Source organism: Sylvia atricapilla, chromosome 21 (genome assembly GCF_009819655.1).
Source record: "Sylvia atricapilla isolate bSylAtr1 chromosome 21, bSylAtr1.pri, whole genome shotgun sequence".
Taxonomy (NCBI): domain Eukaryota; kingdom Metazoa; phylum Chordata; class Aves; order Passeriformes; family Sylviidae; genus Sylvia; species Sylvia atricapilla.
The window spans coordinates 161,860-185,360 of record NC_089160.1 but is presented as its reverse complement, the minus strand read 5'-3'; the positions used below and the strand labels follow the sequence as shown (position 1 = coordinate 185,360).

General features: G+C 55.1%; 2 protein-coding genes across 4 annotated transcripts; one reads left to right on the top strand and one right to left on the bottom strand.

Annotated features, from left to right (window-relative positions):
* Positions 1–6: 6 nt before the first annotated feature.
* LOC136370422 (protein eva-1 homolog C-like) lies at positions 7–23,478 on the top strand. 2 transcript variants are annotated; one of them, XM_066333813.1, is made up of 8 exons: positions 14,064–14,285; positions 17,325–17,524; positions 20,195–20,318; positions 20,507–20,659; positions 20,824–20,967; positions 21,127–21,198; positions 21,552–21,641; positions 22,338–23,478. In XM_066333813.1, the coding sequence occupies exons 1-8, from the start codon at positions 14,204–14,206 to the stop codon at positions 22,721–22,723; spliced, it is 1,251 nt and encodes a 416-aa protein (XP_066189910.1). In that variant the 5' UTR covers positions 14,064–14,203; the 3' UTR covers positions 22,724–23,478. The 2 variants fall into 2 exon arrangements, with proteins under 2 accessions (XP_066189908.1, XP_066189910.1); XM_066333811.1 differs by lacking the exons at positions 14,064–14,285; positions 21,552–21,641 and adding an exon at positions 7–698.
* LOC136370424 (chloride intracellular channel protein 2-like) lies at positions 3,472–12,305 on the bottom strand. Of its 2 annotated transcripts, none has more exons than XM_066333818.1 (6): positions 11,867–12,305; positions 7,305–7,414; positions 6,753–6,878; positions 5,692–5,798; positions 5,130–5,311; positions 3,472–4,983 (listed from the first exon to the last, which is right to left on the bottom strand). In XM_066333818.1, the coding sequence occupies exons 1-6, from the start codon at positions 11,918–11,920 to the stop codon at positions 4,822–4,824; spliced, it is 741 nt and encodes a 246-aa protein (XP_066189915.1). In that variant the 5' UTR covers positions 11,921–12,305; the 3' UTR covers positions 3,472–4,821. The 2 variants fall into 2 exon arrangements, with proteins under 2 accessions (XP_066189915.1, XP_066189916.1); XM_066333819.1 differs by lacking the exon at positions 11,867–12,305 and adding an exon at positions 8,097–8,153.
* Positions 23,479–23,501: the final 23 nt, after the last annotated feature.

Genomic DNA, 23,501 nt, shown 5'->3' with positions numbered 1-23,501 from the left:
GCGCTGCCCGCCTCCCGCGCGCAGGCAGGGGCATTTTCCCGGGATGGCCGGGATCCAGAGCTTTCCTCTGGAGTTTGGCGCTCTTGAGACACAGCATAGGGAGCGTGGACCAAAGCTGAACCTCCGAAACTCTTATCTGTTTATCTGTCTGTATGTCTGCGTGTATGGTACGGTATGTATACTATCGTAACACTCATATATACATATATATATATATAAAGCTCTTTAATGAAAAGATGTTGGGGTTTTTACGTCTGTGGAAATGTTGATTGTATGCTGGAATTGTTTTTAAATATCGCTAATTTATTATGGAAAACTGGCTTCTCTGTTCATTGTTTCTGTTATAGACCCAGCACGGCCCTTCCCTGTGCAGCAGTCAGGAAGGGCACTGGGTAAACTTGGGGTTTTCCCAGCAGAAAATTGCACCCACAATCTGTGTCTCGCTCCCCTGTGGGAAAAGACTGGTTTTTAGCACCATGGGATACATTTATTATTCCCGCTGCCAGCACTGGGGTGATTTATGGCTGAGAAGCCCTGCCCTGCAGCTGTCTCAGGATGTGTTTTGAAGCTGTGCCGGAAGCCACAGAGGCAAGAGGAAACCTCCTTGTGCTGTGACACATGCTGGAGTCAGTGGAGTCAAACTGCCGTGACAAATCCAGCTCCTGGCCTCACAAGAATTACTCTAGATCCAGGAACAGGTGAGAAACTGGCGTCTAGTGTCCAGGCAGCTGGTGGAGGGGATGAAGGTACAGTGCTGCCAGTCTTGGGGACCCTTTGGGGCTGTGCAGGGCCATGTTCCAACCCTGTGAGTCACCCCTGACACCCCAGCCATGTTCCAGCCCTGCCTCCTACTGCGGGCTGACCCCTGTAGCCCACAAGGGTCCATCAGGGAGCAGAGATCCACCTGCCCTTTAGAGAGGACCCCACACCAGATGCCCAAAGGAGGCCACGACTCCTTGGGAAGATCATGGCTGGAGCAAGCTCCTGGCAGGCAGGACCTGTGGCCCCATGGAGAGAGGAGCCCAAGCTGAAACAGATTTGCTAACAGGAATTGGGACCTTGTAGACAGAGTGATGGAGCAGCTTTGGGGTGTGTCTGGCACCTGGCCCAAGTCAATCCTGCACACATGATGGGAGGATGTGTGGTGTATTGAAGAAATTGAGCTGAATTAACAACAACAATGACGAAAGGCAAGAGACAGTCCCAAGAGCTGTTTGAGGAACACATGTACCACCCATATGCTTTTTACTACCTATGAAATTGGTGTCCAGTTGCCATCTCCTTTGTCCCGCACAGCCTCTGATCTGCCTCAAGGTCATGGTCAAGCCCTACATGCCTGCAGCACTGTTTGATCAATTGCCTCATCGCCATAGCCCACAGAGCCTCCAACCCCATGCCACTCTGGAAGGTCACTGCGTGGTCCCAAGCACCTGCAAGGCACCTCTCAGCAGGAGCATCAGTCAGAGCTGCTGTTTGTGCCACAGGCTCTGGGCAGGAGCCACATCCCAGGCAGGAGCTTGTCCAGGCCCAGCAGTGTCTCCATCGTGCTGCTCCAGCCCAGTCCTGGGTGTTTTACCAGAACATGGGACTGGTGCAATGGGACCAGACTGGCTCCCACAGCCGCTGTGTTGTGGGAGCTGGGCTTGCACTGGGGCATGATCAGTGCTCTGATCACAGTTGGCCAGGCCTCTGCAGGTCAGAAGAGGACCAGCTCTTTCCTGAGAGGTGCTGGGATCCCCATAGGTGAGTCAGGCAGTCCCTCACTGGCAGCAGGGGCTTGTCCTGGCCCAGGGGTGGTTGAGCAGCTAGAGTGCTCCCACTCACATGAAAGAGTTGTTCATGGGGAGTTGGAAAAGACAGAGGGCTTGTGACATTTCAAGATGCCATTCAGCAGCTGAAGTTTCCGAGTGGATGCGAGAGGAGGTTTCTGCTTTGCCTTGGAGGTGTGAGCAGCATGCAGGTTTCTGAAAAGCCACAGAGAGAAAGTGCAACATTCACTGCAGTGTGAGGTCCCAGCATGTCCCAAGAGAGACCTGTCACCATTATGTGCAGCACAGGGCCTGGGTGAAGTCACTGAATTAGATCGCACTCTGGTCTACCTGGCAGGTTGTTACGTGCTGAACAGGACTGGACTGTGCTGGAGGATGGACCCAGGTCAGAGGTAAGCCCCCAGCCCCAGGCAAGACCTCAGTGTCAGGCAGGTCTGCCAGGACACTGGACTAGTCCCTCCATCACCACTGCAGCCTCAGTCACATGCACACAGCCACGTCCTCCCTCAGCATTCCATGCTTCCTCTACAGCGTGGAAAGGGCTGAGCCAGTGAGTGGGCACCCAGCGCACCCTACAGCACCATCATCTCAGAGGTCAGATGCCATCTCTGGTGCTGTGGCCTCAGGCCCATGGCACAATGCTGTGCCTGCAGGTTCTGGTGTGGGGGCTGGTGAGAATTCTGACTCACCACAACCTATCGGCTGTTCCTGCCTTCTCTCTGTGGTGTCTTCTGATTCTGCTGGTGTCAGATCAAAGCAGCAAGAGGGATGCTGCTTCAAACAGCTCTTTATTAGAAACAGTGGGTTTAGGACTGTGCAAGAGGGTATTTCTTATTACTAATTCTCAGAGAGCAGAGCTGCCAGCCTATGAAAGTGGTGCACAGTGGAAAATTTCCTTTTGGGAGCTAATGGGACTTTCACAGTCACTGAGTGGGAACCATTGTGCCTGACAACCATGAGAGTTATCGTGGCCCCTGAAATAATGGGGGAAAATCAAGCAGGCTGCCAGTACCCAGGACCATCCTCATTTGCCTTTGAAAACGATGGGAGGCAGAGCTCCAAAGAGCAGGGTGCCCTCTGACCCTGCGCCCACCCTGCTCTATCTGCTCTCTCTCCTGCCTGTCACTGCAGCTGCCCTGCCACCTCTCTGGGACAGCCCAGAGCCACCCCAAATCCTCACTGCCACCTTTAACGCTGCCCAGCACATCTGTGTATAGGGCAAAGACCTGGGACCTCACTGAGGCCCTGTCACTCAGCCTCTCAGTGCAAGCTGCCTTTGTGATGGTTCTGTAGCTCTAGGTAGGTCCTTGAAGCAGCACAGAGCAGCAGCATCAGAGCTGTTGTGCTGGAGTGTGATGTCCCACCCCCCAAGATGAGAGGACACAAGAGACTGAGAAACATGGATCTCATGCCAGTTCAGAGGGACCACAACACAGCCACAGTGAACAGCAGAGCTTTTGAAAAGCCAGACCTTGTGCTGGTCAGCCAGAAGTGCCAAGTCCTGCCTCCAGCGAGGAACAGCCCCATGCACCAGGACATGCTGGGCTGACTGTGAGCCAGTGATCCAGGCCAGCACACACTGCAGCTACAGCTTCACTTCTGCTAAGTCTCAGAGGAGTTTCCACTGCAGGAAATCCCCCTCCACTCCACAGCACCCTCTATGCCAGCAGCCTTGGCGCCTGGCTGACAGCACACCAGAAAAGCATATTAAAAATAGTTTATTGATGTTCTTAGTTTATAAAAACCAACAAACCAAAACCCATTCGTAACAAACCCAGTCCCCAAACCCAGCACTATCTGAGGCAGGCTTGTGAGGACACACTTTTAGTGCAAAGAGGAGAGTGGCAGTGAGGGCTGATGGGGCTCTGCTCACTTCAGTCCTCACAGAACCCACCACGCCCACCGTACAGTATCGACTTGCTCTGGGGCTGGTTAGGGAGGGCTGCCCGAATTCTCTGGTGGGAGTCCTGGGAGAGCTGAAGGTGTCGGAGGGGCAACATAGGATGTCATGGCTGTGCAGAGCAGACACAGACACAGCACTTTGCCAAACAGCTGCTGTCTGTTCTCCTGGGCTTTCCAGTGTAGAAACCTAATGTGTGCCCTACCCTGTGGCTGCTCCCAGGCTCAGGTGCCAGAGGTGCTGGTGGGAACTAGAGGGGTATATGGAGCTAGAGCATGGCTGCACCCTCTGCAGAGCCCTGCAAGGCACAGAGGCTTCTGAGCTGGGAGGAGCTACGTGGGACCTTGCAGCCAGCAGCACGGGGCTCTGGGCCCTGGCTATTGTGGGAGGGATGCCCTGATCCTCAGCCCTTCATCCTCAGGCCCTTTGCAGGTCCCCTGACCCTTTGTTTCCTCCCACAGCTGGTCCTGGAACTGTTGCACCAGGCATCACCCCCAGCAGCCACCTACCCCATGTCCTATGGGGAGTCAGACCCATGTCACAGCCCTCAACAGTGAGCACAATTTTTCACTACAAAGAGCTGCCAGGGCAGAGCCTTTCCATATCTTCAGAGGGAGCTGATGTCTTGGAAGAGAGGGCTGCCCAAATGCCAGCCCCAGGTGCTGAACAGGTTGGCAACAGATGAATGCAAACAGCTCCAGGGGAAGCACTGGGATCCCACAACAAGCACAGGATGGCTGGGGCCACACGGGGCTGACAGATGGGGATGGGGAGGCTGGGCTGGCCTAGCCATTTGTGGGTCTCATCTCTTCCGTGAAAGCACCACTGCAGGAGGCTAGTGCTCAGCTTTTCCCATGACACATAGTCACAGGCTGTGAGAAATGTTTTCGGGGAGCAGGGATGCAGTAACATCCAGATGGCAGCAGTGTATACATGTGGCCAGTGCTGCTGGTACGCAGGGGTTGCAGCCAGCAGCACAGAAGGAAGAGGCAGTGGCAGGGGCTGTGAAGCAAGGTGCTGTTTCTGAAAGGCAGGAGCTAGCAATGCTGTAAATTCTCTCCAATCTCTCCACTGGCTGGTTTTGGTTGTGTCAGGACTGCAGAGTTGGAGGGCTCAGCCACGGCAATGCTGCCAGCCCACCCCACCCTATGGTTAGGTCATCTTCCTGGCAACACTGGCATATGTGTGCTCGATCTCCTCATCTGCAGGACAGGTGTGATTGAACTCATCACAGGCATAGGCGTTGTTGAGGTAGCGCCAGACGCCCGTCATGTCCTCTGGGATCTCGAAGTCACGGTACTTTTTGGCTGCAATCTAGAGGAGAGTGAAGGAGGAGGAGGAGGCTGAAACTTCCAAGACCTGGGGGAGACTCACTCTCTGGCTTTGGCAGGGATACTCCCTGTCCACTCCTCTTGGCACAGGTGTCCCCCTACCCTGCCCCTGGGAGCTGGTGCCATTACCTTGATGATATGCAGTTTGGGCAGGAGGTTGCAATCAGCCAGAGTCAGATGGTCTCCATCCAGGAATTTCCTCTTGGAGATGGTGATGTCCTCCACACTGTCCTGGTCAATCTCCTCTGGGAGAGGAGTGTTCAGGTAGACATCCAGGCGCTGAAATTCCCGCAGCAGGGCCTTCTCAAAATCTGGGTGGGAGGGAAACCAAGAGTAGTTGAGTGTGTGCCCTGGGCTCCCAGGCAAGCTTTAGGCTGGGCTGGGCTGGCTAAGCCTCTCACAGGTTTTGCAGAGAGGGAAAAAGCCCTCAGGGCCACACCATTGAGACACAACATTGACCCTGGCCAATCTCTGTTCCCAGGGGACTACAGCACCCCATGCTCTGCTGTTATCCCTGTGGAAGGAGCAGAGAACTGCCTTTATCCTTCCCCTCTGCCCCTCCACTTCCCAAGAAGGTTTTGGAGAGGCAGGCAGCAGGGCCCTTAACCTGATGGCAGGATTTGCCAACAGACAAAAGCATTTCTCCTGCTGCAGCATCATTGACTAGAGTCCAGCAACCCTCAATCCTTACTGATATTTGCTTCTTTGCGTGGGTTCTTGATGTATGCCGAGAATTTGGCAAAGATGTCACTGCCCACATCAAAGGACTCCTTGTATTTTGGGCTCAGGTGTGGATACCTTGAAAAAGACACTTATGTCAGTGCAGGTAGGGATGCAGCAGTGTCAGTTCCTAGGCCATAGAGCCCAGGGCTGGTGCTGGAGGATGCAAGGGATATTCAGCTGGCTGTGGGAGAATCATGATGATGTGAATTACTGCAGCTGCCACCCTGTGAGCTGTGTCTTCTATCCTGGGTGTTTGCCAGGAGATAATCTCAGGGCAGATACCCCACAGCTTGGGGACACTGGTGGCAATGTAGCCCCAGAGCAGAGCTCTGCCTGCAGGCAGTTCTGGCCCAGCCCAGAGGATGCACATTGGTACAAAGGGGTCTCAGGAAGCCAGAAGCTCGCATGACTTCCTCAGGAACTGTCTTCTGTTTGCTGACATGTCCCAGGGTGTGCTGCAAGGGCAGACACATTCAAAGAGGCGGGTGACAAATGTATTTGAGCTTCCTCTTCTGCAGCAGTGGGGTGGCTGCAGCCACACAGGGCATGGGGGAGGCTGGTTTGGGGGGCTCCCCAGTGAATTCAGGGAAGACCACCCCCAAACCGCCCTATGGGCCACCTGCATTGATGCTGTCAAGCAAGGGCATTTGCTTTCACTCAGCTGAGTGTACTGAATATAAACAAGCAAAGGGGTTTCACATTCCCCTCTACATCAACACCAGCTGCTGCAGCAAACCCACCAGTGCCTGGGTCCCTGCAGGGACCTCCCCATGTTCCACCTCTGCCCCCAGAGTGGGGATGCAATGGCTGGTGCATTTCCTCCCATTGTTTTCCATTCCTGTTGTCCCCGTGCCCTCCCCGGTGGACTCAGCCCCTCAAGAGAACAGGCTCAGGGGCGGAGGGGGGCATCTGCCTGCCTGGGCTGCCCTGGGGCACCTCCTGGCACCCTGCCTCCATTTCCCAATCTGCCAAGTCCTGGACAACACTGTGACAGACCCTGAAATGGGGAAAGAGTGAATTTGCAGTTACATGGGTGGACCCAGAGTCTGCTCCAGGAACTCCTCTATCTTGATGAAGTCTGTTTTCAGCTCTTTGTTGAACAGCAAGAAGGGTGGGTTGGTGCCCGGTGCTAAATCTTTCAACTCTTCAGGTTTCCTGGAACAGAGAAAACAAGCTGGCTCAGAGCCTGTAGAACCTCTGCCTCCACCATCCCCCAAGGAAAGTGTCCATGGCAGGGGTGGGGGCTAGGAGTGGGCACAGGACCAGAAACACTCTCAGCTCTGCTGGCTTCAGGAAGCTGACAAGTGCTCCCCAGCCTCTGGACCTGCCCAGAGGTGCCTTCAAGTCATTCTCACATCCAGCAGGACAAGGAGTCCCTGGGCCATGCACTTTGGCAGGTAGCCCAAGTGCGTGCTGGTCCACACTTGCATCCCAAGTGAGGTGGGCAGTCTGTGGGCAGCGATTGTCCCTGTGCAGTGACACACTGGCTACAGAGCAGGCAGGGGGAAGAAGTGCAGATGGGGGAGCTGAGCAGGGCATGTCTCACCCCATTGCTGGCCCAGGGCTTCAGTGCCACCTCACCTGGTCATGTCCACTGTGGTGACATTGAACTTGACCCCTTTGAGCCAGAGCACCATGAAGAGGCGCTGGCAGAAGGGGCAGTTTCCGATGTTCTCTCCATCCAGACCAGCCTGCCAGGAAAGCAAAAAAATGAGGATTTAACCTTTCCACAGACAGGATGCCTGGAGCTGAAGAGCCACGGGGCATAGCAGGCTGCAGGGAGCCCCTCCCAACTCCAGGGGGGCTCAGCTGTAGGACCCACCCTGAGCCATGGCCCTGAGAGCCACTGGAAAGAACATAAGAGCATACCCAGGATGCCAGGGGTTGGATCCTTCCCAGAAATGTGAGATAAAGCCAGAAGGAAGTGGAGAAGGAGGCAGGCGGAGAAGGTGATTGCTAATGGATGGGGAGGAAGGGAGGGTCCGCTTGGCCAGGAGGCCAGGCTGGAGAGGGTGGGAGAAGGGAAATGAGTTCATGTTTGCCAGGAAAAGAGCAGTTTGTTTTCATGTGCTGTTCATCTCTGCCTCCGGTCTTGTGTGTTTTTAACGAACCCAGGCACAACGAACCCAGGGCAGGATGTCCCCAGGCCAAGAACCACCCAGCAGCCTACCCCAGGCTGGGTACAGAAGGGTTGTGCCAAAGAGAATTTGTGCTGGCATCCCACACAGCATTGTGAGGAAACAGAGATGACTGTCAGGTGCTAAAGGAACCCCTTTCAGCCCCTCTCCATGAGCACAGCCACAGGCAGAGTGAAAGCACATTTCTTTGCTATGTAGCAGCTGGAAATATCCTTTGCAAAAACGATTGAAATACCTTATGGGGAGTTTGGCAAGAAGATATGGCAGGTTCCCCCATTCACAAAAACTGGCTGAGATGCTGCTGTGAGAGGAAAGTTGTGCTTGATAAGAGGTAAAATGGCTTACAGGAAACTGAATGTCTTTAGGAGAATTACCAGGTTCCTAAGCTGCAAATGCACCGTGGTGCTCCAGCTCATGTGGCCACCCTGCCCTGGCAAGGAGGAGCAGTACAGCTCACACCAGCCCTGTCACAGAGGGACGCTGCTCCCATGGAGCAGTGTGTGGTGGGACATGAGCCTTAGTAGGACAGCTCTGCACTAAGCCTTGATATCTGATAGTGAGCAGAAGTCCTGAGGCTAAGCAGGAGGGTGATGAGATTTAAGAGGATCTGGCAGAGTCAAGTAGCAGCAAAAACCTCCACGGTGGGCAGCTGGATGTGGCTCTAGAGCTCACACCTCTTTTGGGACCGAAACACAGGATAGCTGAGGAGGCAGAAACCTGTGCCTGGTTCTTCTGGGCTGGAGGTAGGTGCTACAAGTCACCACAGATGCCCAAAAACCCATGGAATCTGGAGTGCTCACCTTCTCCAGGAAGATAACACTCACATCAAACTCACCCTAAGGGGGACTATAAAAGGATCAAAACAACCCCCAATACTCCTGGTAGTAAACTGGAGCAGGGAATCTGTTTATCTGTCATGCCAAGGTCTTTTAGTCCTTCCAGAGGAAAGAAAATTACTTCTAACAAGTATTTTTTATGCTCAGCTGTCATGAAATTATGTAATGAAATCTGAGGAAGGAAATGGGAACTGAGAAATGTTGATTCCCTAAGATGTGCCCAACAGTGAAGCTGAATCTATGCATGAGACTGGTCAGTGTCTATTAATAGCAAATACTCCCAAGAGGGGCTACAGCTCAGGAACATCCTGTGTCATTAATAGCAAATAGAACTTCTTTGGAAAGGGGTGAAACTGGGTCTCAGACCTCCTTTGAAGAGCTGGAGGGGAGAGCCAGAGAACACCCTAGAGGGCTGCCCATAGGCAAGAGTGCAGGGCATCTCTGCTCCCCCTCCCCAGCACCCCTGACACCTATGACCCCAAACTATGGCCATTCTTTGGAGTATCTCCGAAATCCACAGCTCAGCAAGAGCTTTGTGGCTGCCTAGCATGAGGACCAAGGCTTTCCTCCATGCTCTCCCTGCCAGCTGCACTCTATTCTACTTCCCTGGCCTGGCACAAGGCTGGGAATGAGAGGACTTCATTTGTCTTGTTGTCCCTCCAGGAGCTGTTGTGCTGAGCCATGGCAGCACAAAGCTCTGGTGGAGCCACACTGGGACAGTGGTGAGGGGAGCCCTGTCCTTTGCTCAGGCTGCTCTGGGCACAGACTCTGATCACCTGCCTCGGGTTTTTCCATGCGTGTCTGCTAGCTCCAGTCCCTGAGCTGCTCAGGCTGGTCTTCCTCCTTATCTTTTAAAAATAGAGAGGTGGGGAATTTTGGACTAAAGCGAAAAGAAAATCAGGATGGTCTCTGCAGGGATAAAGAATCAGGCCCATACCAGGATGCTCAGAGCCAAAACCTTTATCTGGAGGAATTGGAAGGGAGCTCCACCAGTGCTGGGACACTGCTGGAGGACTATCAGGCTCTGGAAGGGCCTTGCTGGCCACCACTAGCTGTGGGGGGAGCCTCAGGGAGCCAGGAGCCCTCAGGGAAGTCTTGCAGCCATTTACCCTCCCTCCCTGGCAAATGCAGAGCAGCAGAGTGGGGGGAGTCATTGCTCTTAACTTCCTTCCCCAAAGTGCCTCTGCTGCCCCTCCTGCTGCCCCAGGAACTGGGGTAGGGGCACATTCCTCAATCTTTTGTTCTCAGATGATAGATAAACCCAGCGTAGACTAGGACAGAATCTCTAGGAGGGTTGCAGGCTTTTAGCCCCAACTTTCTGAGGCATCACTAGGCTGCACAGGGCATTGAAACTCTACTGGCAATTCCTGTTTCCCCGTGGTGAAACAATTTTGAATGCAGTGGGAGGAGGGAACAGTTTTGCCTACTTGGGGCACTGCTAAATATTTGGTCCCCACGGGACCTGCCACAGCTCCTACAGCCACTCTGAGAGCCAGGAAGCAGCTAAATGCTTGGTGGAGCTGCAGAGCAGAGCCTGCTCCCAGGCAGAGAGAAGATGCTCTTCTGAGGGATGTGGCAGTGAGAAACTGCCAGCCCCTTGGAAACCACCCACCCCAACCTCAGGGTAAAGCAGAAGTTGCTCTGCATCCTGTCCATCCTTACCATGGTAACTCCAGCATTTGCCAAAGTGAAAGGCAGGGTACCATGCCATGCCATGCCATGTTGTACCAGTAGGCACTTGTGGGAGCACCAGCGTTGGCACCCCCACGATTTACAGCTGTCACTGGTCACAGCAACAGCCGTGTCTGGGGCATTCCCACCTGGAGAGGTGCCGATGGCACAGGAAGGTGCCTGTCAGCAGCTAGAGCCACTGTGTTTTTGGTAAAGCTGGGTCCTGAGTGCTGGGAAGGGAAGGCACAGCATCAACTTTTCTGTGGACAGACAAGCCAGAACGGTTTTTTCACGCTAAATTACAACACAGGGGAAGTTTTGGCAGTGCTGCTGGTTTTCTGTTTCACTTCCCTCTGAAAACCCCCTAAAATGTGCTGCTGCCATTGCAGTCACCTCATGTATTGTTTTCTTTTCTAGCCATCCCAGGGAGACGTGTTAAGCAGAGAATTCAAGACTCAGATTACTTTTACCAAGAAAACGCTTGTCTGGATTCTCCTCAGCCAAGCTCAGTGTCCAGCAAGAAGTGCTGTGGCTACAATTTTGGCAAGGGGATGAGGGAGGTCTCTCCTGGGAAGGCTCAGATGATCCTTTCTAGCAAGTACGTCTAACTACTGCCCAAGGAAGGCACCATTCAGTACCTAGAACTGCTGGTGTCTGTGTCAGGGAAGCCAGCACCTCTGACCCAGTCATTTTGGGCACTAAACTGCCCCAAGAGGAGAGCAATGAAGCCTGTGGACGTGAGTGGCTACAAAGAAACCACCCTTAAAACCTCCATGAGGTGGCACAGAGAGGCGTTGCCCCCTGGTCACTGTCACTTGACAGCATGTCCCAGGCCCCCCCTGGCATTGCTGTGGGCAGACACAGTTACCAGCCACCAGCTTTAGCTCCTCTCTTTCTGCACCACCCATGGCTGCTGCAGATATTTTGAACTTGAATGTTAAAATACTCCAAGGAAGGGGTTCAGAAAATTGCTTTACAGGGAAAAAAACAGAAACTATTTCCAGTGAATACCCCTCTGTGATGCCACCCCATCTCGCCCACACATGGACTCCCGCACCAGTTCCCCAAGCTATCCACGCTGGTTTCATAACCCTGCTCTCAGAAGAAGCTGAAGTGGCTGCTCCCAGCCCTCCTGCTTGCTGTTCCCAGGCTGGGGCTTGTCTTATCTGGGCTTTTCTTATCAGTGTTTTGAGAGGCACGCGTGTTTCACTCCTTCATCGTGCTGTGCCACTTCACCAGGGTGCACAAAACTCACAAGACGAGGGCACCTTTCAGAGTGCTGGGTGTGACACCCCACAGTCCCCACACCACCGCGTGGTTCCCCCTTTGGGCAGCCGTTAAGCCAGTCTTTGTGGTGAGTGACGCTGGAATTGGCGCCCATCTCTAGCCTCACAGAATATGAAGACACCCATGAAGTTCCACCACTTGGACCCAGCTGGATCTTGGTGAGGGTGAGCCAAAGAGTCACTGCCCCCTCGCCCCCGCCCCCCAGACCCACCTTCACAAACAGCTCGATCTCAGGCTCCTTGGTGGTGTGCTGCCGACCGTCCATCCCAGAAGGCTGGGGAGGGACCACTGGCCGCACACTCTGGTGGAGAGTGTCCCCTGCAGAGCTCGGCGGGGAGAAGGCTTTCAGAGGGCTGCTGGCTTGGGCCTCTTGGCTGCTCTTGCTCTGCAGAGGGCTGGAGCTCTCACTTTCCTTCCTTTGAAGAAGGGAGGAGCAATGGGGTGTGCTCTGGACCCGCCAGCAAGGGGAGGAAGCTGCAGGGCCTCTCAGACGTGACTCAGCATGGGTCTATCTGGTCAAATTGAGAGTCTGTCACACCCACCCAGGCGCTCCTCCAGAGCCTCCGAGCAGTGGGCTGGCATCCCCAGCGCCTCTGGTGTCCACAGCACTGCTGCTATCTCTTCCCAGGTGGAAGCAGGGGTTTATAGAGGAAGTGTCTTGCCTGTTGCTCCTCTTGCTGTCCCAGTCTTGGCCCTTTGCCACTCTCCCAGGGCTTCTTTATCAATTTGGAGTGAACCTGACTGACCCTTTCGCTGCCTCCTGTGGCTGCATTATGACAGGCTCGGAGGGAGGGCACAGCTCCTCTCCCAGCCCACCACCCTCTGGGGACCCCTGCGTGGGCTTGTCTGAGCACCCCTCGCTGCAAGGAGCTGGCCAAAGCAAGGCAAGTGCTCAGGGAAGCTGAGTGGAGCAGTCTGGGCACATGTCACTGACTTTTTGAAGCAGGGGCACAGCCCTTGTGTGGGAAGGATTACAAAATCCTATGCTAAGGCAGGAGATAAAAGATGCTGAAGCACGCCGGGGAGCAGTGGGGAACTCCAGAAATTCCCTGGCAGCCGCCCAGCTATATGGTGCTTGGCAGGATGGTGGGATGGGATGTCTTCAGGGCTGACCTTCAGCAGGGCCCCATTCCTGGAATTGGGCTGTTTCACAGGAAGGATGAACAGCTTGCTTTCTTTCCCGGGATGGGAGGGAGCTGTTTGCTGACAGATCACCCTGGCTGCAGAGACAGCAGAGACAGTTTCCCAGCACACACAGGCTTAACTCTTAGGAAAGACCTGTCTTGCACCCCCAGACCACATAGCTGGTACCATTGCACAAAATGGGGATCCGCAATGCTTGACTCAGCTCGCCCCTCCAGCTCAGATAAGCTCCAACTTTCCCCAAATAATCAAACCCTAATCAGACAGTAATCTCCCTCAAGGCAATTAGGATGGGAAATGATTTTGCAGACCCCTGGAGGAGTCTCTCCAATAAAGATGATGTTTCCCCTGGTCCTTCTACACAGCCCAGAGAGGTACTAACACTAGGAGTAGCAGGAGTGGGGAGATGGGGGGCCATTTTTTTTCTGCCCCATCAAAACTTTGGGAGAACTTGGAACTCTACTCGATGGGACAGGACACTGTGACTCACTGTCACTCACAAGAAGTATGTATTGATGGCACTGTGACTGCCTCACAGGGCCATGGCATCACCCTCATCACAAGCACAACACTCACCACCCAGCTCCTGCTGTGGACCCCGGGTGATGTGTGCCAGCCCTCGCTGCTGCCACAGCCTCCCCAGCTGCCCCTGCCAGGGCAATGCTGAGCCTCTGGCACTGCCAACTGTTGCTGTCTCTGCTGATCTCAGCCAGGTGCAGAGCCAGCAGCTCCAGTCCATGGTATTTCCCTCCGGCTGAAGCAACGGGCAGGGATTTAACTCCTGCAGGTGAGAGGCAGAGTATGACACGATGTGCCTGTACCTGGCCCCCTAGTACCTGGCCCCACAGAGAATGTGGGGCACAGACGTGGCAGCAAAGAGGTCCCTTCCCACACTGCTGCGTGCAGGAAGGGTGTTTGTCTTTTCTTCAGGAACAGCCGCCCAGGAGGCAGTTCAGGGAGCCTTTCCCTTCCTCCTCACAGAGTGAATGGCCGGACATTTGCCGAGATTGAGATTACAGCACACATGTGTCTGGATTTCTGTCTCACCGTGCCTGGGAGAAAGCTGGGGACACTTAGGAAACCTTTCCGAGCCCTGTTCCTCTGCCCAGGGGGAAGAGAGGTGGGAGGGAAGGGGCTGCCAGTTTCTCTGCCAGCAATGGGATGCCAAGGCACAGCTGAGCCGTAAGAGGGTACCCTGGGGGAAATGTTCCTGTGCTGAGAGTGACCCAGCTGTTCCGAGCAGCCTCTGACCCTGAGCAGCGGGCTAAGAGTGAGTGCACATGTGCCCGCCCAGCCTCGGGACTTGGCCAAGGCAGAGAAGCGAGCCATTGTCCCCGCGCAGTGTCGGCTCCGCGGGTCCCACGCCGAGGGCACAGGCTGCCGGGTGGGACACAGCGGTTGTGCCATGGCCGGACTGCTCCGGCCAGCAGTGACCGTGGTCCTGCTCTGCTTTGCTGTGTGTCTGGAGGCCAGCCCGGAGCTGTCCGGTGAGTCAGGATGAAGGCGGGGAGGAGGGGGATGCTGAGAACCGCGCTGGTATGATGGGAGGGCGAAGCAACAGCAGGTTGGTGGGGTAGGGACAAGTGGGGTATAAACTATGGCAAGCCAGAGTAATTTTCCCCAGAATGCTAGGATTTCTTTATCCCCACACAGGGCTGTTCTCTAAAAACACACTGCACACATCCCACGACCCTGGTGTGCGTGAGAGTGGCTCCCCAGATCTGCCGTGCTCTCTTGGATAGTTTGCAGGCAGAAATGCAAAGAAACAAATATCAAGCCAGTCCCTGAGATGTGCTGAGCATCTCCTCTGCCACGATGCTCATGTTCTCGGTGCTGGGCAGTGTGTAGAGCTGAAGGAAGCACCCAGGGCTGCCCTGCCAGCCTTCCCTGCTCTGAGAAAGGGAGGGAAAAGGTTGAGTTGAAGCTGTACCTGGTCCACAGACAGAGCAGGTGGTTGTGCCCCAGCCAGAGCCACTAGTGAGTATGGGTGCTGCAGGGTGCCCTGCCACAAGACACAGCATGGGCCAGAAGCTCTCCCCAGGTGCTGGTGAGCCTTTTATAGATGAAGACAATGCAGAAATCTGTGATCCCTTCTGCCGCAGCTCTTTGAACAGTCAAGACAGGTGCAGGCAGGCTGGGCACCAGGCATTCCCCAGGGATCATCTGGAAACAGCCACACACACATTCCATCTGCTCAGCCAAGCCCAAGTGAGAGAAAGCCTGATGCTGCAGAGTGAGCTGTGGTGAGGAGGATATGATTTCATCTGGGCAGACCTAACAGCACAACCACAGCACCAGTGACTGAGTCAGCTGTACTGGCACAAACCAGTGACAAAGTCTGCCTACAGCCCCCTTGACATGGCTCCACTCAAAAAAACATCTTCACAATGGCTCACTGGCCCAAAATAGTGTGAAGGAGAAACCTCTGCCCCCACGGCAGTGTTCAAGCCTCAGTTTTAAAATACAAACCACTGGTGCCTTCAGCCAGCATGACAGCAGAACAGGGTGCCTGCCTCAAGGCTCTATTTGAGGAAACCCATTTCTTATATTTCTCCCCTGAGTTCCCTGCCATCCCTAGGATTTCACTGAGCCTTCTGCTTCCAAGGCTGCCCAGAAGTAGAGTGTTTACGCAGTCCTACATCCAGCAGTGTTGGGTATGGGCAGGTGGATTTGGAGTCAGTGCTAGGCAGAGGTCAAGGACAGGGTGCCTCTGAAACCTTCAGGAGAGCCTGACTGCTGCCAGGTGTGGGACTGCTGCAGGGGATGCAGAGAAAGGGGGCTGGCAGCCTGGTCAGGGTCCTTTGCCCCTCATGGCCTCCAGCATCAAGTGATATGGGACAACCTGAGGAGAGGGACAGGACAGAGTTTGTCCTGCCCCCTTTTCATGAGCATTGCACCCCAAGTTTTGATTCAGCTCTGTGGCACTCAAAGAGCATCTTTGCATCACACTGGAGTTGTGACCTGGCTAGAACACCTCATCTACTGCCATCTACCCTCCTGTACCTCTCCTTTCCTTTCTCCTCCAGCATGCAGAGAAGCAACCGAGGGCTTGCTTCTGGGATGCTGTGGCCACCCACTTGCTCATCCCAGTTTGTGAGGGATAATGCCAAGGGAGAGATTAACTCTGGGCTAGAGGCAGCTCCCAGCTGCACCCACTGACCTCCCAGATGGATGTTCCCAGCTGCAGATGCTGAAGGGTTAGTGGCAGCACTGAAGGTGAAAGGGGCCTATTGTGCTGCTGAGCCTGGCACTAGTTTGCAGAGATGGGGGGAGCTGGTGCTCCCATCTTCTCATCTTGGTTTGGGGAAGTTTGACACACTGGGGTTTGGGGACAGGGTGCATGTCCTGCCCTGGGCCCCAGAACTGGCCTGGGGCTGAGGTGCAAGTTCCTCCAAAGACCCCACAGCTGGGGTTTGGGGTCTGTGATCTGCTCAGAAGCCCCATGTTGCCCTGTTCCCATCTCCCAAACCTCAAAATGATGGTTCCCCTTTGTTTTATTCAAAGATGCAAAGTGCTTCATTCAGGGCCTGCAGATCACATTTCATCAGCTTTCTTTGCTTCCTCAGCCTTCTCCAGCAACTGGTGCCTGCTCAGAGCACCTGGCAGCTGTTACTAAAACAGCTTCCTTGACCACCCAGTACAGCCAGTGCAAACTGGAGCCAACGTTGCATGTTAAGCAGCCTTGGAGAGGCTGGGCAGGACAGTCCCACTTTGTTGTCCCCTGTAGGGAAAACAATGGGGCAGTAGTTTGGGACACAAACTAGGCAGGATTGAAAGAAAGAAGCATTCTGTGATGGGAATTCAAGGAGGCAAGGGCCAGTGCCCATTGAAAGGGTTGTGGGCCAGGAATAGTTTGCACCAACACACTAGGCTTCTTCAGCGGAGTCCTGAGGCCAGCTGGGCTCAAGTGATGACTTTGTGGCTCACACTCATCCATACTGGCCCAGCCAGCTGTGGGAGTTTGCAGCAGCCCCTGGACCTTTCTCTCACCCGGCTCATGGCTGAACTTGTGACAGAACACATCCTCCTTGTGGGCCTGATATTTCTGGGTCTGAGAGATTTTAGCCTGCTAGCAGCTGCTAAAATCTCTCGGACCCAGAAATATCAGGCGCACACCTCCTCACCCTGACTCCAGGGATCATCACTGGGGGAACCTCTCTGGCTCACTCTTGTTCTCTCCCCACCATGGCTCCATAACAAGCCTGATTTTCTCTAAACAGTTGACAGCTCCTTATGGGATTTCCCCATCTTCTCTGACCTGCTGTATTGCCTCCAGCTTTCCTTTCCTGTTGCTAACCACCTCAGCTATTCCATGCTGCTTTCCAGGCTCCTGGCAGCAATGCTGTATGCAAGGTTTGCTACAAGCCCTGCTTCTCTGCTGTTGTCCTGCTCTGATCTTGTTCACCCCATAAGTGCCTCATCTCAAGACATCCTCACTGCCACCAGCACTTAGATGCCCAAGTGCCACCACTGATGTAGCCCTGGTGTCTCTCCTGGACAATGCCACCCCTGCTTTCCCCTTCCAGGGTACCTGCGCAAGGTGCTGAAGAACCACACTGCCCACACCTGTGATGGAGAGCAGCTCCTCATTGTCTGCCCTCACAGAACCACCATCAGCATCCTTGGGGCCTTCTATGGACGTCGAGTGCCCAGCACCCACCTCTGCCCTAGCCCCGACAATGCCTCCCAGGAGAGCACCGAATGCACGTCTGCCACTGCCCACTTGGTAAGGAAGGGGTCCCAGGGGCCAGACTGCACAGCCCTCTGTCTCCACATCACTGGGCTGCCTGCTTGGGCGGCGGGGGCTGCAGGCAATGCAGCCTCCCCATGCCCTCTGAGGAGGTTTTCATCAAGATTACAGAATCACAGAATCAAAGAATCACAAACACTTCTTGAACTCTGTTAGGCTTGGTGGTGAGACCACTTTTCTGAGAGCCTGTTCCCAGCCACCCTCTGGGAGAGGAACCTTTTTCTAATATCCAACCCAAACCCTCCCTGATGCAACTTCAGCCCATTCCCTCAGTTCCTGTCACTGGTCACCACAGAGGAGAGATCAGTGTTTGCCCCTTCTCTTCCCTTCATTAGGAAGTTGTAGACTTCCCCCCTCCTGAAATTAGGTCCCCCTCAGACTCCTCCAGGCTGAAAAGAACAAGGGTCCTCAGCCAGTCCTCATAAGGCTTCTCTTCGAGGCCCTTCACAGTATTTGTTGCCCTCCTTTAGAGGGTCCTCAGTAGTTTAATATCTTACATTGCAGTGGCAAAAACTGCACACAATATTCAAAGTGAGGCTGCCCCATGTAGCACAGAGCTGTACAATCCCCTCCCGGGCTGAACCTGATGCCCCCCAGGACATGGCTGGCCCTCCTGGCTGCCAGGGTACTGCTGACTTATATTCAGGCATTTGTTGACCAGGACCCCAAGATCCCTTGCTGTGGCACTGCTTTCCAACATCAAATTCCTCAGTTTGTCCATACACCCAGGGCTGCCCCCTCCCAGGTGCACAATCCAGCACTTTCCCTAGTTGAACTTCCAATGGTTGGTGATGGCACAGTCCTCTAATTTGTCAGGGTCTCTCTGCAGAGCCTCCCTGCCTTTGAGGGAGTCAGAAGTTCCTCACAGTTTTGTATCATTCACTGTGGTGCCCTTTCCCTAGACTGTTTTTGGAAGATAAGGGTGGAAGAGATGTTCTGTGTCCCAGAGCCTGGCAGGAGGCACTGCTGTGTCCTGAGCTGGCTTTTGGAGCAATCCCACAGGAAGCAGCAGGCTCAGAGACAGCCCTGGCATCTGGGGCTGGCTACTGGACGAGGGGCATTGCCATAGCCAGGCTTGTTGGGCTCATGAAGTGAGACAGGACCCCATGAGATGCTGCACTCACCCCTGTAGCTGCATCCCCTGGGGTTAGCACAGAGCTTGGCTCTTTCCCAGCCAGGAGCGGCACCCTCCCGTGCTGGCAGGTTCCAGGAAGTGGAACGATGAAGCAGACAAAAGGGGCGCCTATTTGATGGCAGCAATTGGTGCAGGGAAAGGGTAGGAAAGCAGAGACTGACAGAAGAAAAGGGATGGAACCTCCTCAAAGCTGATGCCTGCGTTCCTCAATGGGGGCATCGTTTCATATGCTGCTTTTCTAAGACTCTGTTCCAGCTCCTTGCTAGGGCTAGAGCAAACCGGCAGCAAAGCCAGTGACTGCAGGTGCCTGCCAGAAAAGAGAATAAGCTGGTGAAGATGAAAAAGAGCTGTAGAGTCAGTGTCCTGCTTAGGAGCTCACAGAACTTTCCTGACTGGTCCTGCACCAGCCATACCATCCCTCCTGGGATCCTGCATGTTCCAGGAGCACAGCAAGCACCAAGCCAGACCACACTGGCACAGCACCAGGCTGTCCCCATGAGCCATCCTGCAAACGCAGGTCAGGGTCCCCTCTCTGCAGGATGGAGATTATGGCCTGGCACAGGTGCTCGGAAACTGAAGGGCAGATCGGAGAGCAGGTCTGTGTAGCTCAGGTTCATACTGGGTGAACGGTGGGGTGGCCATGCTGGCAGACGACTGGGATACCCGCTGCTTCTAAAGGAGCAAGAATGTCCGGAGGGTAGAGAGCAGAGCTGCTGCCAAGACTCAGAGGCAGCAAGTGGGAAAAGAGATTGCTTGTGTTTCCTTAGTGAATTCCCCTTCTGCCAGCCACTGAAGACCAAGCGGAGGCTTACGCCTGAGCTGGGCGGAACAGAGGAGGAGAAGGAGAGATGAGAAGGGGCTCCGTTTTGGGTACTGGGAACCTCGGGCTGCGTCAGGAGACGGGAATAAAGGGAATAAAGCGCTCCCTGCTGCCCGCAGCCTCGGCCCCGCTGCGCAGCCACTGCTGTGGGACTTGCGGGGCAAAGAGGGGGACACAGGGACAGGGAGTCCCACAGCCACCCACAGTCGGGCGACCAAGAGACTCCTGCCAGAGCCCAGGGCCCGAGGGCCACTCGCGGGCCGCCGCATGAGGAGGAGCGGGGAGAGGCCGCGGCCGCCCCGTCACCGGCCCGTGCTGAACCCTTGTCGCCACCGTGTGGCCGCGCGGGGACACTGCACGCACGGCGGGGACGCACAGCTGTGAGAGACTCGTGCCGTGGGGCGGAACTGGGGTGGTACTGGGATGGAACTGGGGTGGTACTGGGTTGCCAGCACAGGGAGTAGCAGACCTGTGCTGGCACACAGCTCACTGCGGGTGCAGGGCAGGAACTGCTTCAGGAGCGGGCACTGGAATTGGGATGTCTATCAGAGGTGGGCAGGAGTACCTATGGGACACTTCTGTGGGGTGAGAGGCCACTTTCCTGAGCCTGCTGATGGCACTGACAGACAGGAGGTGAGAACAGCCTCAGGACTTCTCACTCAGCTCACACCTGTTCCATTTTTCTCTCCAGAAGCTGCTGGCTGAGTGCCAGGACCAGCAGTGGTGCCAGTTCTCAGTGCACAGCCAGGTCTTTGGGCCAGACCCATGCCCTGGGACACACAAGTATCTCATCACTTCCTACAAGTGCCGGCCAGGTGAGGTGGAGCATGATCTGGGTAACACTGCATGGGCCCTCCCTGACCTCAACTGCTCAGATGAGGCAGGAAGGAGAGCATGGCTGCTCCTGTACCTTGCAGCCCTCTCTCAACCCTCCCCTTGGCCTAAGAGAGGTGCTGCAGGTGATTCAGGATGCATTGAAGCACTCAGCGATGTCACTCTCTAGGGAACCATCGGGTCAAGACTGTGTGTGAGGATGACAAGCTCAGGCTGCAGTGTCGACCAAAATCCATCCTGGCCATTTATTCTGCAAGTTATGGACGATTCCTGAAGGGCAAATCAGAGTGTGATGCCTTGAACACTGGAGGACCCCATATAGGTATGCCAGAATGGTTTGAGACATAGATGGGGAGGAGTCGTGCAGAAAGTATGGCAGAAGTCCACCACTGGGCTGTACCTGTGTCACTTGGCCTCTGCTGGCTGATGCCCAGCAGGGAGGGGCAGGCAGCTCTGCCCACGAGTCCGTACCTCATGTCTCTGCAGAGTGTGTGGCTCCAGATGCTCTGCGCAGGGTCTCCAAGAAGTGCCACCGCAAGGGGAATTGCACCGTGTCTGCTGACAAGGCCACCTTCGGGGACCCGTGCCTGCCCGGCATGAAGAAGCAGTTGCGAGTCTCTTACACCTGTGGTGAGAGCTCCCCACGGAGCCAGGGGCACAGGGGCCACTGATGGAGTGTCTGCTGTGCCCACCCTATGCCAGGCAGGCAGGGGCATGGGGCTCCCCAGGGAGGCAGGGGCTGCAGGGGAGGAGCAGGGTGGTGATGCTTGGTGTGTGCTTTCCTTGCAGTGCCCAAGCAGCTGCTGGAGGAGGTGGGCCCTGACACCTCAGACCCCTTCCTGCTCTCGGACTACATGCACGGTAATGTGGGGGAAGGTTACACCACAAGCAGTGTGGCATCGCGTCCGTGCTCGGCTGAACCAGCCCTTCCGTGGTTTTTCTGCATCCCTGCATCCCTGGTACCAGCTCCAGCCTAGCATCTCTGTCCCATGGTGGAAGCCATCCCTTGGTCAGTGCCCATTCTGAGGGGATGGAGATGGCAGCTGCTGGGAACAGGGGAGAGGAAGACACACAGGATCATCCCTATAGACAGCAGTGCACTTGTGCAGGAAGGATGGAGTGTGGTATGGGGAAGGACAGGCAGGAGCAGGCAGCTGGGACACGGGGCACCGGGAGCACCTCATGTCTCAGCCTGCACCTCCTTGTCACTGCAGGTGGCTGGTACAAAGGGCCCAGGTTCTCCAGGCTCCATGAAGACCGCATGATTTTTACTAGCTCTCTGGCAGCTTTTGCCCACCTTTGGGGTATGTGCCCTTCCTGGGTCTCATGCAGCACCCGGGGAAACAGGACAGGCTGGGGGATGGCTGAACATTTGGATGGTCCCAGCTCAGCCCAGGGCTCATCTCAGAGGCAGCCAGACCCTAAACCTCTCCAGCAGGGCCTCCAACAGGTACATGAAGGAGCAGGTCACCAAGTGCCTGTTGCTGGGTTTGGGATGGACAGGTAGGGTGGGAGCTCAGAGGTTGAACAATCCCCAAAGTCCCACAGCATCAAGAGTCACAGTGTGGCTACAGTCCTGCCTCTGGACTTTCCTTTTCCAACAGGCCAGATTACCCACTGGGTCTTTTCCTTCCTGCACTGTCTGCAGGCACTGATTAAGACCACCTCTCTGCAGGCAAAAATTTCCCTTGCCAGGGAAAATGACTCATTTAATCCACCAAGGGATTATTCTTTCCTCTGCTCTGCCTACCCTGCATCCCAGTGGAGGTTTATTTTGGGGAAATGCACATTTCAGGACTATTGGGTGCTGATGAGGCTCTAGGTGACCCTTCCATGACCACTGGGGCAGGGTCTGTCCTGCCTCTGCAGTCTGTGTGGTGAGGGCATCCCTGCTCCTCTCCTCTTACTCCCATATGCCTGACAGAGGGGCTTTGTAGGCACATACCCCACACACTGAAGAGCAGTTTGTACCTGGTGTCTTTCTTTCCTTTTCCCCTCAGGCGTCCCAGAGAAAGTTGCCCTCTACTTTCTTTGTGGAGTCTCAGGAGGCCTCATGCTGCTGCTGTGCATCATCAGCCCCAAAACGACCTTCCTCCAGGAGGTGGGGGAGGCTCTCAAAGACCCAGAGCTGGGGAGCAGCTTGAAGCTGGGCAGGACCAAACTGCGGGATGAGCAGGATGAAGACCTCCCTGATGACAGCTCCTCAGACTCCTCCTTCCGCCGCCTCACCAGCACCTACCGGGCCACTGACAGCATCTTCAGTCCTGAGCTGACAGCTGCTATGGAGGGAGCAGTGGAGCACCAGGGCCACAGTGGGGAGGAGATCTGGATGCCCAAAGAGTCGAGCCCATATGCTATACACAAGATCAAATCGGCCACCAAATAAGAACTGGAAGAAAATGGCATGGAGAGCAGAGGGGTGCAGGCTCCGTGGGATCCGACATCAGAGAGACATGAGTTTGGGCTCCTTGGGTTGACTGGGCATCCCAAGCTGCAGCAGGGTCATGGTAGCTCCAGTGTGCCCATCAGCCCACTGCTCCACCAACGTGGAAACCTCTAACCTGGGGGTGACATGCAGTCCTGCGGTGTGATGAGGGGCTATGTAATGGTTCTCTGGGCTACGGGCTCCTTTGCCACAGACACCACTAACCCTAACCTAACCTCCCAGTTCTCAGCTTGTATCATCTGGCTCTAGAATTTAACCCTGATCAGCTGTGCCAAGCCCACCCTGAGCCTTTTGAGGCTGTTTGCTCCTATTTCTCCTTGGGTACTGGTTTCCACTCCTGGTGCTGCAAACACACCCTGCACTTGGGCACTGTGCCAGTGGCAGAGAGGCAGGAATGGGCCAGGACACAGGGAGAGCCAGGGGTGGGTGTGCAAGCACAGCAGGCATCACCAGCACAGCCTCACCACAGTGCATGCCATGCAGCCCTGCTGTGCCAAGGGAGTTACGCCCCAGGCTGCCACTGGCAGCTCAGCACAACACTGGATCTCACCTCCCTGCAGGCATTCAAGAGCTCTGTTCACCCAGTGTTGCTCTGTGCTTTCCTCTCTACTTTCCCCAGTGGCAGAAGAACTCCAAGTTTTGACTTGCTGTGGGGTTTTTTTCCAGTGAATAAATGCAAGACCTCTTAGGCACAATATCTCTCCCTGACTTTGATCAT